The 17,707-nt window shown below is 43.3% G+C and overlaps 1 protein-coding gene and 1 non-coding gene across 3 annotated transcripts in view; one reads left to right on the top strand and one right to left on the bottom strand.

Moving 5' to 3' along the window:
* adam9 (ADAM metallopeptidase domain 9) overlaps positions 1-17,707 on the top strand; it is a 76,389-nt gene that overhangs the window by 47,171 nt on the left and 11,511 nt on the right. For both annotated transcript variants that reach the window (XM_037536142.1, XM_017682604.2), the window contains exons 5-16: positions 536-612; positions 1,046-1,268; positions 1,390-1,455; positions 6,481-6,552; positions 6,703-6,872; positions 7,887-7,968; positions 8,098-8,231; positions 8,525-8,696; positions 11,367-11,459; positions 13,942-14,137; positions 14,996-15,101; positions 15,862-16,045. In XM_037536142.1, coding sequence (XP_037392039.1) covers positions 536-612; positions 1,046-1,268; positions 1,390-1,455; positions 6,481-6,552; positions 6,703-6,872; positions 7,887-7,968; positions 8,098-8,231; positions 8,525-8,696; positions 11,367-11,459; positions 13,942-14,137; positions 14,996-15,101; positions 15,862-16,045 — 1,575 coding nt within the window. The remainder of the gene's footprint in view (positions 1-535; positions 613-1,045; positions 1,269-1,389; positions 1,456-6,480; positions 6,553-6,702; positions 6,873-7,886; positions 7,969-8,097; positions 8,232-8,524; positions 8,697-11,366; positions 11,460-13,941; positions 14,138-14,995; positions 15,102-15,861; positions 16,046-17,707) is intronic.
* On the bottom strand, positions 17,514-17,585 carry trnaq-cug. The gene has a single exon. It is a non-coding gene; the product is annotated as a tRNA-Gln (tRNA).

Here is a 17,707-nt window from a genome sequence, read left to right as displayed (position 1 = left end):
TGATACGAAGGATGCTTTAATCATGCAAAGGGTTCTTTGAGCGTTCTTGATTCTGTATAGAACCATTTTCTTTACTAAACAACCACTGAAGCACCATCTTATCTCATCCTATGTCATTTTGTTAATGTTTGTGTGTCTGCATCAGTATCAGCATCGGAAAATGTAAATAGGAAGTTTTGGATATCAGTATCGGCCCAGGTCTCTTATATCTGTGCATTCTTAGTATTTTATCTGTGAAGGGACGTAAAATTTTAATTAATTAAAAACTCTCTCTCTCTCTCTCTCTCTCTCTCTCTCTCTCTCTCTCTCTCTCTCTGTCTCTCTTTCTCTCTTTCTCTCTCTCTCTCTCTCTCTCTCTGTCTCTCTTTCTCTCTCTCTCTCTCTGTCTCTCTTTCTCTCTTTCTCTCTCTCTCTCTCTGTCTCTCTTTCTCTCTTTCTCTCTCTCTCTCTCTCTCTCTCTCTCTCTCTCTCTCTCTCTCTTTCTCTCTCTCTCTCTCTCTCTCTCTCTGTCTTTCTCGGTCTCTCTCTCTCTCAGAATCACTGTCATTACCGTGGGTACGTGGAGGATGTGGGTGGCTCTTCAGTTGCACTGAGCCTGTGCTCTGGGTTACGGTAGGAAAACTCATTTCTAAGTGCATCACTGTTCTTTTCCTAGTGTTGTATCACTGTTGTCTCAAGATTTGAGTATTGAAAAACAGTGTACAGTCATATGCAAAGGTTTTAACATGTCGTCCACCTATTTGCTGAGTTCAACTTTTGCACAGGCCACAATTTTATTTTTTCCCCCAATATACTTAATTTTAAAAATAATTGTGCATTAAAATGCACAGACATGTGTTCTCTGTGGAGGATGTGTTCACTTATTTTCACTTAGAGTATCAACAAAACATGGCAAACCAAGTGTACCCAAACTTTTGCATATGACCGTAATAGTGTTGATAGTGTTGAATATCAATAAGAAAATTAAAATGAGTCGAGAGGTGCTGAAGTGTGTGTGTGTGTGTGTGTGTGTGTGTGTGTGTGTGTGTGTGTGCGCGCGCGTCAGGGGTGTGATCCACATGGAGAACACCAGTTTGGGCATTGAGCCACTGGAGGGCTCGGTGGATGACGAGCACCTGGTTTACCGGCTGGAGGACGTGAAGGCGGAGCCTCTGACCTGTGCAACACCCCATTCTGATCACCATGACAACCAAGCATCTCCTGGACACGCAGAGGATCGCCACGCTCACGACATCACGCCTGGTCGATCTGTCAGTCATCTGATCAGGGTCAGTGTGAATAGCACCGCTTACAGGAATGTTTGTGCGAGTATTTATACAGAACGTTTCCTGTCTGTCTGATTACATGTCTGTCTAACACCATGTCCTCACGCATGTATCCCACCTGTAGAAAAAGAGAGCAGTGATGCACCAGACGCATTATGTGGAGCTTCTGCTGGTGGTCGACAATGAAAGAGTAAGTCTCCTGTCCTTCGTAAAGCGAAAGTTTGGGAAAATGTTATATTCACACTGTTTTCCTCCCTTTTCCCCCAAACGTACCAGCTCAGCCTAATGAAGTTTGGTGTTTGATATTTGCTTCTTTAGGATCCCTGACACAAGAAGCTGACTGTCGGCTGTCAGACGGGCCGTGTATGTCTGTGGCTGACCGCCACCCGTAGTGTTTGTGGTGCGTCCCGCGCGGTTGGCTGTAGTCAGCCCTCATCAGCGGGATTTAGCATCTTGAATCAGCGTCAGTGTCAGCAGTCAGCAATTTAAAGGCAGTTCTCTGATTGGCTCGTGGGCCTTGCGAAGTGGTGCACAAGAAAGAAGTGGAAATGAGCAAAGCAAGATTATGTAATATTTAATTGCGTGGTGGGTGGGGTGTCTTAATATGGACATTCCAACATTTTTTCTGTTCAAATTTTTAGACCAGACAGACCGACAGACCAGACAGACCAGACAGACCGACAGACAGACACTGTATTGATCCCAAAGGAAATTTAGCAAAACTAATTTTTTTTTCTTTTAATATCCCTGTAGGAAAATGCTGTGAAGGTGCTCTAACACTACACCAGATGTACCAGCAATAAATGGCATAAATTGTAAAGGTCCAATTATTTTATGAACCTTTTTTATCCCTTGAATGTTTTTTTTTTGCAGTTCACAGGATCGTGTGCAATGTGTTATATATAAATCTTCACTTTATAAGTAGCCTTTGTTTATTCTGCCTTCACAGCCTTTACAGTAATGCTAATTGGCACAAGTAATGTTATTAATAACTATTTAAAGATCATGTTTTTATATACATTCTGTAGAGCTGCTTTACAGACAGGGATACATTTTAACAGTTGACTGATTTTCTTCTATCTTTGTTACTGGTTGGTCACAGCAATAAAAAAAGAAGTGCAAAAGAATTGAAGGGTTGAAGTTAAAGTTAAGGGTGTTAATTGAAACCATCTGAAGAAATATCAGAAAACCGAGTTAAAGATACGTGTTCAGATGTTTCTCAGAAGCATCTACAGAGTTCGACCGCCTAATGAAAGGTGGAATTCAGTTCCACAGATTAGAAGCATAATAAGGAGAAAGATGGTTAGCGCAAAACTAACAGTGGTTTACGTGAACTTTTTATGATCGCTCTAGTTTAAACACATCAGTTTGAAGCGTGTGAGACATTCAAAAAACGTTACTTTGTATGTTTAATTGTTAAAGCGCCTCAGTAAATGTTTCACCTTAAAGCCTCATGTTATTGGAGAAGCCTGTTAAGCTATGACTAACCTGTGGGTATCTGACCGAGACCGAGTTTGGTCTTTGTGATTGCAAATACAAACATGAGGAGGCGGTGAGGTCATCATCATCAGTCAGATTTGATTGACACTAGTTCTTGGTTGATAGCTTAGTTTATCTAATGCTGGAGCTACAACACCACAAAATATGGAACGAGTAGTGGGACGCTTGCACTAATTCAGTGCACTCTTGGCGCCCACTGTGGTGAGTTATTAATCTCTAAGAGATGTGGTTTCTGACACTGTATGACGTCTTGTTATCTGTAAAATTAGTACAGGTAAAGTCAACAGTAGAAGCCAGTTTGAAGCCTGAATTTTGGGAAACACTTTACTTGAAAGGTGTCTGCATAACACACTCATAACATCCTACATAAACACTTCATAGCATGATCATGAGTGTTGAAATCAGCATTCAGTTAAATCCACATTAATATGGACTGCTGTGTCATTTTACTGAGACATTTTTCAGAATAAAAGCGCTCATTTTTTTTTTTATTTTGGAAAACTATACTATTTTCACTAAAGCACATTATTTTCTAAAATAATCAAAATGACCTTGTTGGTCAGGACATACTTTGACACCTAGGAGCATTTCGCCTGTCGTTTCTTTACATGCCGCTTTACTGTACAGACTGTCAATCGCACATAAGTATACAATGAGCATTGATTCAACTGAACGTTAGTATGGTGGTGGGAACATTTTCCTCAACAATGTATAGACTGTTGAATTAATACTTTGGCACAATACATTTTTTTACGAGTACATAGACTAAAAGGGGAAAAAGAACAACAAAGTGCAAAATACAAATGTTTAAGATAAAAAAATGTTGAAAGTGTAGGTGATATGGGTGTCAAAGCACTTAATGACCAAATGGCCAAAGCGAGGTCTTTGTTATTTTGGCTGTCCGGAAATGAGACGTTTCACTGGAAATAATAGAGGTTTTTAAACAAAATATGAAAAGAGGACTTTTATTATGAAAGATGTCTGTCAGTACAATGGCATGGTAGTCCGTATCGATACCGTGTGAAACATGTCCGCTTTACGAATGTTGATTTTTAATATGAAAGCCAGCACAATGTTTTGGTACTAATTCAGAAGGTGCACAGCTGGAACCTCCGCCTGAAGACACACAGCATTTCAGACTGAAATTAGAACAAGAACAGCTGTGCGCGCAACGTTGGTGAACCTCTGAATATCCACAGCAGACTGCGGTGTTAAAGCTGGTGCTGTCTTTTCCGGTCCAGCCACCCTGCCCAGTTCAGTCACAGTGTAATCCAATGAGGCGGCTGAATGGTCTGTTTAAAACAATCAGTGCTGTCTGTCCGTCCGTCCCAGCCCGATGCTCTGACGGTATCTGACGGACTGATGGGTCTGATGATCAGGCCTTGAGTCTCCAGCACTCGGAATGGAGGAGAGCTTGCACGCTGAGATCAGTCAGACCTTTGGGTTTGTTGTGCTCTGACAGGTTATGAGGTTAATGTATGTGAACCTGGCCTTTCCCAGAGCAGCAGGCTGGCTGGTTGGCCTGTAATTTGAGATGATCTTGTGCCTCTCAATGCAGAACAGAACAAACACAGGCCACCTGCTCTATTCTTATGTTAACATGACACTTTAAAAGGCGTTAAAAGTCTGAATCTGGACTGGCAGCATTACTGATGTCATAGACTGAAGCGCTGTTCTGGCTGGTTTAGTTTTACTGAGGGATATTCTGTAATTTACATTTATTCCATTTCCAGTCAAAACGGATGTTAAGGCCCAGTCTCGTTTCTTCATTTTACCCCTAGCCCTTGATTTTGAGTGTCACCCTAACCCCTTGGAACTGAGTTGTTGAAATCTACCCCTCAGAAATTGGACCCTCAAATAAAAAGAGCATCACTTCCTTAACAGCTACTAGCGCTGCTCTGGAGGCGACCCTGCCCGTCTGCAGTTCAGCTCCTCACTGCTGGGCTTTAGTTACATTTAGTGACCCTTATTCGTCCCACAACGGGGAAATTTAACCCATCCGTGAAGTGAAACACCACATACACACTAGGGGGCAGTGAGCACACTTGCTTGGAGCGGTGGGCAGCCCAATCCACGGCCCGGGGAGCAGTTGGGGGTTAGGTGTCTTGCTCAAGGACACCTCAGTCACGTGCTGTCGACCTTCCGGTCACGAGGCTGGTTCTTTAACCTCTAGCCCATGACTGCCATGAAGGCGATATGAAGCTGAAGTCAGATATTCACCAGTTTCTTGTTTGAATTTTCCCGTTCCACCTTAAACGGTGCAGCAGTTACATTCTGGCGCTTCAGGCGTCAGAGCTGCTGGGCTATTTAAGGTGGGATGGGAAAGTTAACTAGCTAGCTCCCGAAACATTAGCAATTTTTTATGGTTGCTATGAAGAAAAAGACCATAATACACTGAAACAATGTTAAACTAAAGATGATACAGTGGAGGAAATTCTCACGTGTGGGTTTCTTTGGTCTCTTGTTCTCCATCTTACCAGTTTTTCTCTTTTACTCATAACACTCTGTTTGGAGTCTCTGAAAAACCAGTTTGGAGGGTCATGTAGCCCCAAAACTTGGCCCCACCTCTCTATCTCAACGAAAATTGGGACACCCTGCCCCTAGACGTGAACGTGTGAAACAGAGGGCTAAGGGCTGCGTGGTAGGGCATGCATCTTGTATCACAACACCTCATGTCCCAAGTCTGTGCAACCTTAATGAAGACCTGAACGTTGTTTGAGTGGGACGAGAGACCCTTTGGGAATGCATTTGCAGAAAAGATTTGGGTGACTATTGACTTCCAGTGTTAACATGGTTAGCCTCTTAGCATAATGATGAAACCTGTCTTGGCTGGTTGAGGAGGAAGATTGTTTAAATTTGACTTTTTTGTCAAGCCATTTCTTTAAAAATGGCTACGTGTACAGGCTGTGGGTTGTACAGGACCGTTCCAAGTGCATGCTTTTAAGGCTTGTGCCCTTTGGGGACTTTTGCCCTGTAAGTGCACAGATTGTGGAAATGGAGCGGGGCTGTGAGGATCAGGACAGCACTGAAAACAACGTGGAAGGTCTGAGAAACAGAGCATTAACGACGAGTGGAGGTGCTAGAACAGTTTTGGTTTATATTTTTCAGGGAAGGTCATTCCATCCACATACAGCTGTATTGAGCACCCATGAATTTGCCTGTGAATGGGGCTAAAAAACAGCGAATGCTGTTACTGTGGGGTTTCTTTCCTATGTGATGTTATGGATGATCAGGTGTTATTAGGTGGTGTTGCAGTGTTGAACTGTGTCTCGTCTCTCCTCTCACTCTCTCTCTCTCTCTCTCGCTGTCATCACTCTCTCCCTTGTCTCTTTCTCCTCTCTCTTTCTCTCTTTCTTGTCTGTCATCTCTCATATGTCTCCTTTCTTTCTCTCTCGTCTTTCTCCTCTCTTTTTTGTCTCTGTCATCTCTTGTCTCTTTCTCCTCTTTCTTTCTCTCTCTCTCTCTCGTCTTTCTCCTCTCTTTTGTCTCTTTCTCCTCTCGCCTCTGTCGTCATCTCTCTCTCGTCTCTCTCCCTCGTGTCGCTCTCCTTTCTGTCATCTCTGTCATCTCTCTCTTGTCTTTCTCCTCACTCTCTTTCTCTTCTCTCGTCACACTTTGTCATCTTTCTTTCTCGTCTCTGTGTTGTCTGTCTGTCATATCTCATCTATCCTCTCTCTCTCATTTCTCTCTCTCTCTCTCTCTCTCCCTCCTGCAGTTTAACTACACTAACAGGAATCAGACGGCGGTGAGAGAAGAGATGGTGCAGCTCGCCAACTTTGTTGACAGTGTAAGTTCAGTGTGAGACACGCTGGAGATCTTTAACAGCGTTCATCATCAAACCTGCTGCTTTACCACAATTTACCCATATTTCCCTCTTCCTTTATTTCATCATTTCTTTTTATCATTCTCTCTCTCTCTCTCTCTCTCTCTCTCTCAGATGTATGTCCCTCTGAATATCCGTGTGGTCTTGGTGGGCTTGGAGATCTGGTCAGTGGTGAACCTCATCAATACGGACGGCAGTGCGGGTGAAGTTCTCGGCCGGTTCACTCAGTGGAGGGAAAAGGAGCTGGTACCTCGCCGTCGCCATGACAGCGCCCAGCTCATCCTGTTAGTGCTCCCTCACCCCCGACACCACGCTCTTACAGCAGTGTTACAGCTGGATCGCTCTGCTCTAGTCCCAAAACAGAAACACGCTGAATCTGATTCAGGGTTCATATGACATCTCCAACATCGTAACTTTACAGGAGAAGGAAAAAACCTACTTTACTTTTAGTCTAAATCAATGGAACCAGACGTTTTTCCCAAGTCATTTTGGGCCGTTTCTTTTGTTCCATTCATCATGAAATTTACACACAGTATGAAGGGCAACAGGCAATTTCCAAATATCTCAAAAATGGAAAAACGCAGTTTTGGTTCGACGGCGGCGATATGCACCAAAACACACTAGCAGTCAACATCTGTGGGCAAAAGCGTCTTTTAATTTCTTTCTTTTTGTTTCTTGGATTTTTGGCAAGCTTTAGTTTTATTTTACTTTGCATTAATTAACTTTTACCAAAATCTATTTATTGAACCTTTGTGGTTAGTAGAAGGGTAATAAGAAGAATACACTAGTAATAAATAAAGTACCGAACCAAAGTGTAAAACGTAAAAATAAATTGGAAAAAAAGACAAATGAACAAAATAAAATAAAACAAATACTTTCCTACACTATTACAGTTTAATTTAGTTGGTTTTATAGTTTATTTTTCATCTTCTATTGTATATAAAGTTCTGTTTTATATTTATTTTGCTTAATCTCCATAAGATTGACTTCTGTTTTCTTTTATCTTCTTGTATTTTTGTTAAAACAAAGGTACAGATTAGATTTTATGTAAAATTATCATTTTAAATGGTATTTTTTAACGTTGGATGATGTATAAAAGTGTTCATTACAGATCAGCACTGCACTGAATCACTGTTGGTTGTATTATTATTATTATTATTATTATTATTATTATCATTTGTAGTAGTAATGCTGTTATTACGTTGGTATTATTATTATTATTATTATTATTATTATTATTATTATTAATGTAATCTGTTTCTCTCTCTTCCTCTCTTTCTTTCTCTCTCTCTCTGCAGGAAGAAGGGGTTCGGGGGTACAGCGGGGATGGCGTTTGTGGGCACAGCGTGTTCCAGGAGTCATGGTGGTGGGATTAATGCCGTATGTTTCTCTGCCTGGTCTCATCTCTGTCCTTAATGCTCCCATGAGCTTCATCTGCTGCCTGAGCCCGCTTTGATACTCAGACTAATGCTGCCTCCGTGTTTGTGTGTCAATTCGTCCTCTCCTTAGTTCAGCAATAAAAACGTGGTGTCGTTTGCCTCCATCGTTTCTCATGAGCTGGGCCATAACCTGGGCATGAACCACGACGATGGACGGCCCTGCAGATGCGACGTGGGCAGCTGCATCATGAACTCAGGGGCGACGTGAGTGTAGGGCTATGTGTCTATGTAGAGATACTGTTATACTGTAATTACCTTATTTATTACGTTGCCATTTAATGAATCTGCAATTAATTTACATCCTCTATGAACAGCTTTAACTCTTTTATCACGTGTCATAAAAGAAAATCACAAAAGAAATGTCGCCTTGTTTCTGTGAGGCATGACAGTCAGAGTATTGGTTGGAGAGTCTGATCTCTCCCGTGATCGGTCGTATCTTACAGCTTAAAAAAATGGGTTGTAATCTCCTTCCTTCCATCTGTCTCCTCTTCTCGCAGTGGATCACGCAACTTCAGCAGCTGCAGTGCAGATGATTTTGAGAAGATGATCCTGAACGCCGGAGGTAGCTGCCTGCTGAATGTCCCACGGCCCGACGAGGCCTACAGCGCCCCCTACTGCGGCAACAAGCTGGTGGATGTGGGAGAGGAGTGCGACTGCGGCTCTGAGGAGGCAAGTCCGCTCAGCTAAGTACAGTCTGCGTGGAAACAAAGAGAAAGAGCTTTAATACTAAGGCTACATTCAGAATAACAGGAACAAATGGCACAAATGTGATTGTATGGGCTGAATGTGACAATAGTGTGATCATTTCTGTTGAACTGTTAACCGTGGAATTTTAACGCAAGACGAACGGTAAGACGAGTTTTCAAATTATGCAGAAATTGACATATAAGATTTAGGCCTGACAGCGAGCATGTGTAGATAGTGGGTCAACAACAGCTTTAACCTGATGAAAAAATGTATGTTTATAGGTCATTTTAAGGTATGGGACACTCTAATGACATGTGCAGCACTTACGGATGGCAGAATGATCACGGCGGAATAAAAAATATGAATATTGCAGTCAGGTTTACAATGTGAAGCCTTAACCTTCTGTTGCATGATGTTGCCTCAGGGCAACAAACTCATTTGCTCACTTTACAATAACATTATACATATTTAAAGACACAGATAGGGTTAACAATAGATAGAGGAGTGAGTCAATAAAAAGCATGTACTTGTCCATACTACTACTTAGTGGTCACATTTAAACCTCTTTTTAAACGTTCAGTATCAGTGGGGTTTTTTTTTTCATGAGAATTCACAGAAATACACTATATTGCCAGAAGTATTCAATCACCCATCCAATTCATTGAATTCAGGTGTTCCAGTCACTTCCATGGTCACAGGTGTATAAAGCCGAGCCCCTAGGCCTGCAGACGGCTTCTACAGACATTAGTGAAAGAATGGGTCGCTCTCAGGAGCTCAGTGAATTCCAGCGTGGTGCCGTGATCGGACGCCACCTGTGCAGCAAGTCCAGTCGTGAAATTTCCTCACTACTAAATATTCCACAGTCGACTGTCAGTGGGATTATAACAAAGTGGAAGTGATTGGAAACGACAGCAACTCAGCCATGAAGTGGTCGGCCACGTAAAATGACAGAGCGGTCAGCGGATGCTGAGGGGCATAGTGCACAGAGGTCACCAACTTTCTGCAGAGTCAATCACTACAGACCTCCATACTTCATGTGGCCTTCAGATCAGCTCAAGAACAGCGTAGAGAGCTTAATGGAATGGGTTTCCATGGCCGAGCAGCTGCATCCAAGCCTTACATCACCAAGTGCAATGCAAAGAGTGGAATGCAGTGGAGTAAAGCGCCACCACTGGACTCTAGAGCAGTGGAGACGTGTTCTCTGGAGTGACCAATCACGCTGCTCCATCTGGCAATCCGATGGACGAGTCTGGGTTTGGCGGTTGCCAGGAGACGGTACTTGTCTGACCACATGTGGTCACATGTGCCAAGTGTAAAGTTTGGTGGAGGGGGGATTATGGTGTGGAGTTGTTTTTCAGGAGTTGGGCTCGGCCCCTTAGTTCCAGTGAAAGGAACTCTTAAAGCTTCAGCACCAAGAGATTCTGGACAATTTCATTCTCCCAACTGTGTGGGAACAGTTTGGGGACGACCCCTTCCTGTTCCAACATGACTGCGCACCAGTGCACAAAGCAGGTCCATAAAGACATGGATGAGCCAGTTTGGTGTGGAAGAACTTGACTGGCCTGCACAGAGTCCTGACCTCAACCCGACAGAACACCTTTGGAGTGAATTAGAGTGGAGACTGTGAGCCAGGCCTTCTCGTCCAACATCAGTGTCTGACCTCACAAATGTGCTTCTCCTAACCCTTGTGGAAAGCCTTCCCAGAAGAGTTGAAGCTGTTGTAGCTACAAAGGGTGGGCCGACATCATATTAAACCCTATGGATTAAGAATGGGATGTCACTCAAGTTCATATGCGTGTGGAGGCAGACGAGCAAACACTTTTGGCAATATAGTGTGTGTTTTTTGCCTAGAAGTAGCATTGAGTGACTGGAATGGATTTAGCCAGTCACAAGCCAGGTCCCACTACTTCGAGGAACACAGCTCTATATCATTTTCCCCCATTGTCGTATAATGTTGCCTCAAGGCAACATAATCTAAAGGACACCAGCACACGTTATTTTTGGTTTGTTTTAATGTTTTTGAATTTAATAATCAGGTCCAGAAAAATAAATCAAGGACCAGTTAATAAATTACTGTTTTTTTTTTAATTGCTCTCATAATGCATGAAGTAGAGGCTTAAGTACTATTGGAGCTGGATTAGTTTTCCCACAGGAGGCTGTGCAATTAAATTTGTCACGATTTGCTTGTCCAGTTGGTTCCAAATTCCCACAGATAACCCAGACAGAAAGGTCATATCCCAGATGTTTGTCATGCCACAGGACACACTCAATAACAATAACAACACACCGTAAAGCTGTGTTTGTTTAACAGACTTTGTTATTGCATTAGCATGAGGTGGACTGGAACAGGACTACTATTACTGAGGGAGCTCCATATTGTACATCATATGTACATTGTACATATCTGTACAACTACACACACTGCAGATTCATATTGTTAGAATTAGTCCACAGTTATTACTTTAAGTACTACATAGCGCAGATTCATTTGATTAAAACCATGAATTTTGTTGGTGAGCGCTTATATTAAAGACCCTCCCTGGGTAAAACTATTCCAGCTCCATGTGGATGGAGAGAGAGTGTGTGTGGCTTTGTCGCAGGCAGAGAGCTCAGATTTTTGTGTGTGTGTGTGTGTGTGTGTGTGTGTTATAGGAGTGTGAGAAGGACCCCTGCTGTGAGCCCAAGACGTGCAAGCTTCGAGCTGGAGCGCAGTGTGCCTATGGCGTCTGCTGCAAACACTGCAGGGTGATCACTGTTACACACACGCGCCAACCCACACATACACATCGCTGTCATAAACATTAACGTATTAATCTCTTTATTTAGATTAAAGCATTCATTACATTCCAGCCCCTTTGAAGTCTTAGAGTTATTAGAGGGTGATTACATCTTCATTTACCTAGAGTTATGAAATTGCCAGGGCTGTCAAATGATCGAAATAATCACAGTTAATTGCCTTAGCTTGTGTAGCTAAACCTGAATAATCACATTGGACTTATTATCTTATTTAAAAAGCAGAGCATCTACCTTCAGTTGTTTCGTTTGAACATAAAATCACGTGAGCATGAAAATATAGTGAACGCAGCTTCTTCACCGACATCTAGTGAGAACACCATTTATCCATAGTTCTTCTATGAGCATGTCTGGACATGGGACATTCTCCAGTGCTAATGTTACTGATAGGATGCCTTTATTGTCATTGCTGCCTGTAGAGGCTTAATTAAAGTTGTAATTATGAAGTATAAAAGTACAAACACAACTATAGGCTGAAGATACAATGTATAGAATAAGAAAAGAGTAGAGATGTAAACATAAACACAGTATAAAAGAATAAATAAATGTTTTTTGTTTTTTTTAAAGGATAAAATTGTCCATAAAAGAATAAGGTGACCAGTACTGGGTGCAGTGGTGCAGGGATATTACCTAGAACAATTACTGCACTAAAAGGCATGGAAGAATAAATCGTTTACATTTCCAGCATTTGGCTGACGCTCTTATCCAGAGCGACTTACAATTTGATCATTTTACACAGGGAGGCCAAGGTGGTGTTAGGAGTCTTGCCCAAGGACTCTTATTGGTGTAGTATAGGGTGCCTGCTCAGGTGGGGATTGAACCACAGTCTACAGTGTAGAAGGTAGCAGTGCAAACAACTACACTACACCAACCACATTAACTTAAAAGGGTGAAATAGATAAAGGGAGCAGAGAGGTCTGTTATAGCGCTCTAAGGATAGTAGTATAATAATGGAAAACAGTCACAGTGGTTGAACTATAGTGCAGCGTCATCATATTAGTGATATTGCTGCATCAGTGCTGTGTTTTGCTTGGAAATGATACTTTGAATTTGACATTATTTGGTGATAGTACAACTTCACTGCATGGAAATAGCCAGAAATGAACTATCTAGAGCTGTTGCCTCACAGAATGAAGGGCCTGGGTTTGATTCTCCCCATGTCTGTGTGGGTTTCCTCCAGCTGCTCTGGTTTCCTCCCACAGTCCAAAGACAAGCAGTCAGGCCAATTGGAGATGCTTAATTATGCTCCCTAGGTGTGAGTAATGAGTGCCCAACAAGCGCTGGGATAGGCTCCAGCACCCCAACAGCCCAGGGGGATAAGCGGTTTACGATGATGAATGAGAGAATGAGTGAATCATATGAAAGCTGCCGTTTCAAATCTGTGCTTGAATAAGGGGTCTACAGTGATGGGGTCATACACCAATCAGGCCTCACATTCTGACAACACTCACTGTCCACTTTATCAGCTCCACTTACTGTATAGCTGCACTCTGTAGTTCTACAGTTACAGACTGTAGTCCATCTGTTTCTCTGATACTCTGTTACCCTGTTCTTCAGTGGTCAGGACCTCCATGGACCCTCACAGAGCAGGTACTATTTGGGTGGTGGATCATTCTCAGCACTGCAGTAACACTGACGTGGTGGTGGTGTGTTAGTGTGTGTTGTGCTGGTCTGAGTGGATCAGACACAGCAGTGCTGCTGGAGTTTTTAAACACCTCAGTGTTGCTGCTGGACTGAGAATAGTGCACCAACCAAAAATATCCAGCCAACAGCGTCCTGTGACCACTGATGAAGGACTAGAGGATGACCAACACAAACTGCAGCAGCAGATGAGCTGTCGTCTCTGACTTTACATCTACAAGGTGGACTGACGAGGTAGGAGTGTCTAATAGAGTGGACAGTGAGTGGACACAGTGTTTAAAAACTCCAGCAGCACTGCTGTGTCTGATCCACTCAGACCAGCACAACACACACTAACACACCACCACCACGTCAGTGTTACTGCAGTGCTGAGAATGACCCACCACCCAAACAGTACTTGCTCTGTGAGGGTCCATGAGGGTCCTGACCACTGAAGAACAGGGTAACAGAGTATCAGAGAAACAGATGGACTACAGTCTGTAACTGTAGAACTACAATGTGCAGCTATACAGTAAGTGGAGCTGATAAAATGGACAGTGCGCGTAGAAAAAAGGAGGTGATCATGATGTTACGCCTCCAACAAATGGCGACGGTATGGTTTGAAAGTTCAGAATCTACAGTTTCTCCACTTGTTACAGTTAGCTATTATACATGAATAAGTAAACAAGAGGTGAGGAGAGGCATTTGAGACATCGGTATGGAGATGACATGGGCCCACTGTAATGTTATGCTGAAATTCTGGTCTATTTTCAGATCAGTTACTCACAAATTATTTATAATGTCTCTTTCTCAGTACCTTCCTGGTGGCACCGTCTGCAGGAGCAGCACAGATGAGTGTGATCTGCCTGAGTATTGTAACGGCTCGACGGCTCTGTGTCAGAGTGACGTTTTCAAACAGAACGGCCACCCGTGCCGACAGGGCCAGGCCTTCTGCTACAACGGCCAGTGCCAGCACTATGACAGCCAGTGTCAGGCCATATTCGGCCCCAGTAAGTACAGCAGAAGATTTCCAAATGCGGTATATGTATTTTTAAGGGTTCGGTAGCTACTCAGCTCTTTCAGTATTACTATGCGACTAGGCCTGTGGGTACAAAGGTGAGGAATTTAAGTGGTCTCACAAATAGACCCCTGGGATTTAAACGGTCAATGGACAGACTGGGTTTGTGTAAAACTGACTTTTGTCCATAAAGTCTAGACTTTTTTTTCTATTCATTCTTAAAAAGACATCCTGCACATATGTCCAGCTACTATATACTGGGCCACTTAAAATGCCTCTTGTCTGTCTCAGACAAAAGACTCTGGCTTTTTGGCTCAGTTATGAGTAGAATGATACAAAAAGATCATTGTGGCATTCAAGGACTGCAGTGGCAAGACTCAACTGCGCCATCTGATGCTGCATTAGCCTCACTGCAATAAGATTCTTCAGCGATTGGTTGATGTCTAAAGCTGAGGTAACATCAGGGTGGCCCTAACTATCCAGAAGAATGCCTTGTATAATATATTTTCAGAGCTGTTTTTCACGAGTGACTCCAGCACAGCCTTTTTTTCAGACTTGAGGCTTGAAGGGTGAATGTAGTGTGTCAGATTGCCAGCTAGGCTCCGAGTAATTGGGTTAAATTCCCCCATTTAAAATTTGTGACTTTCAAATTGTGACTTGGATATAAAATCAATTAGGTTTACAGCAGTAGCTCTAAGTGAACCTCGTGGTGGTTTGAGTAGAAGAAAGGAGTTTTTTAAATTACTTAGTTTGTTAGTTTTCCAATAAGATACTAAGGTCCCTTGGCAAAAGCAAGTTATGTAATAGACCACCGAAAGTGAACTCTTAACGCTTCTGTGTGTGTGAACAGAGGCGAAGGCTGCTCCTGAGGCGTGTTTCAAGGATGTAAACTCTAAAGGTGATCGCTTTGGAAACTGTGGCTACCAAAGCTATGGCTTCAAGAGGTGTGAAAGCAGGTACGGTACAGCAGAAAGACATATGACACATTACTGATATTACTGGTCTGTCTATGCTGCTCCCATGAATGAGCTGTCCAGGATGATCAGAAGTGCCACGTTCGACTTGATGCAACATTGCAACATCACTTTATCAGAAAAGCTGCATTCAGACAGATCTGGCTCCAGCAGCGTTTTACAGGCTGTGAATTCGCGTTCTCATTTGCAAGATCAACCTCAAAAACGATAATATTAACACAATAAAAGTGTTTTTTTTTAAACCATCCAACTATTTTAAGTGTTGTTGCAGTTCACTCTGATTGCTTTAGAAGCATGACTTAACAGTAACCTTCATAGAGATCCAGTCAAATCTCACACTTCCACTTTTTACAACTGTCTAAACTATATTTAATTGATATTTACTGAAATATGATGATGATGATGGTGTGGTGGTAGTTTCAGAACAGCTCCTGAGCTGTGTGAACTGATTAGAAAAGAAGGGAAAGAGCTGATATTCCTGCTTGAAGCACTTGGATATCTGAACTCCGTCCCTCTGACTGAGCTCAGCTTGTACTGGATGCTTGGCGGTACCCTGATACTTGAATACAGTTGTACGCAACATGCTGGATTTAACCCGTTGGGCGGGGGGAAGAAAACAAACTGTGCCCTTTGGGAAAGTTATGGCCCATGTCCCGAGATTTTTTGTAAACATTCTGTAAAGCTTGTCTAACCTGGCAACAGTTGCTAGAAATCTTTATTTTTCCCTCCCTGTGTCTCTCAGGAATGCTATGTGTGGGAAGCTTCAGTGCGAGAACGTTCAGTCGAATGTTATATTTGGCATCAAGCCCTCCATAATCCAGACACCCATTGATGGGACCACCTGCTGGGGAGTGGACTTTATGCTGGGCTCAGACGTCCCTGACCCGGGCATGGTGAACGAGGGAACCAAGTGTGGTGAGAACAAGGTCAGGTCAAAAACACACACATAAACTATTCCGCTCTGCTGATTGACAGGCACGTTCTGAAAGTACTAGATATAAGCATATTCACCCTGATGAAGTCCTGTACCCACTTCTTTTTATATTCAGAATGTGAACAGAGGCATATCACTACTTTAACTAGACATAATAATACAGCATATCGTATTGTGTTGTATCATGACTAGCTGGTCTTTATACAGTATCTTGTGTCTAGTGTGCTAGATTCAGGCTAACGTTGAGGGTTAGAACGAGACTCGATTGTATTTTTACGATTTTGAGTGCTCTAATAAACTAAGCCGCTCATCCTTCTGGGTCGCTGGAGCCTATCCCAACAGTCTTTGGGTGGAAGGCAGGATATAGCATTGACAGGTCACCAGTCCATCGCAGGGCAGACAGACAGACATACAGAGTAACACACACACACTCACATCTAGGGGCAATTCAACATGTCCAATTGGCCTGACTGCATGTCTTTGGACTGTGGGAAGAAACCCACGCAGACACGGGGAGAACATCTGCATGATGTACTCCACTCAGAAAGGACCCTGGTCACCCGACCGGGGAATCGAACCCAGGCCCTGCTTGCTTTGAGGTGACCGTGCTACCCACTGCACCGCCGTGCACTGTAAACATGAACATATTAACATAAAGCACATTTTTGATGTCAGCTTATTTATGCTGTATTGAATTGTGACACCACTGCATTATAGCGAATCAGATTGAGGCTGAGACGATTTTTTTGCCTGATTTTAAGACTGATTTGCCCCTCGTGACAAATTTTCACAATCTGAAGCGATTTTGCAGGTCGGGAGCTCGATCGGAAGCGGCTGATGGCGCAGGAGCGAGCAGAGAAACGAGTGAATCTTTAGCCCTCCGATCGAGCTCTGAAGTGACCGGAGACCCTCCGATATTATCAGACGTCTTTGATAGTTCTTGATAGAATCTTTTGAGAGGCTGGTGCTCTCCCATCTGAAGACCATCACAGATAATCCTGCAGTTTGCATACGGTGTAAACAGGTCTGTGGATGACGCAGTGGACATGGAACTCCAGCTTATTAACCAAAACCATATTCCTTATATGCGTAGCATAACTGGCCTATAAAGCTTCTGAACATTCACTGTCCTGTCGTATGAGAAGGTCAGAGATTTAAGTTAAGTGATACTTTTTTGATCCCACAACTGGGGAAATTCCACCTCCGCATTTAACCCATCCATGCAGTGAAACACCACATACACACTAGTAAACACACACACACTAGGGGGCAGTGAGCACACTTGCCCGGAGCGGTGGACAGCCCTATCCACGGTGCCCGGGGAGCAGTTGGGGGTTAGGTGTCTTGCTCAAGGACACCTCAGTCATGGACTGTCGGCCCTGGGGATCGAACCGGCAACCTTCCGGTCACAGGGCCAGTTCCCTAACCTCCAGCCCACGACCGCCCCCAGAAAGTCAACCAGGTCCCACCGAGATTTGAACTCAGATCGCTGGATTCAGAGTCCAGAGTGCTGACCATTACACCATGGAACCACACAACACACTTACTCAACAAGTGATTCAAACAACAGCCAATCAGAGAGCTAGAGGAGACACACATGAAGGCGTGTATAACAGCAGGGTGGAGGCAGAGGAGCTGTGTGTAAAACGCAGGC

The sequence above is a fragment of the Pygocentrus nattereri genome, chromosome 29 (assembly GCF_015220715.1).
Source record: "Pygocentrus nattereri isolate fPygNat1 chromosome 29, fPygNat1.pri, whole genome shotgun sequence".
Taxonomy (NCBI): Eukaryota; Metazoa; Chordata; class Actinopteri; order Characiformes; family Serrasalmidae; genus Pygocentrus; species Pygocentrus nattereri.
This window is presented reverse-complemented; position numbering and strand designations above follow the sequence as displayed.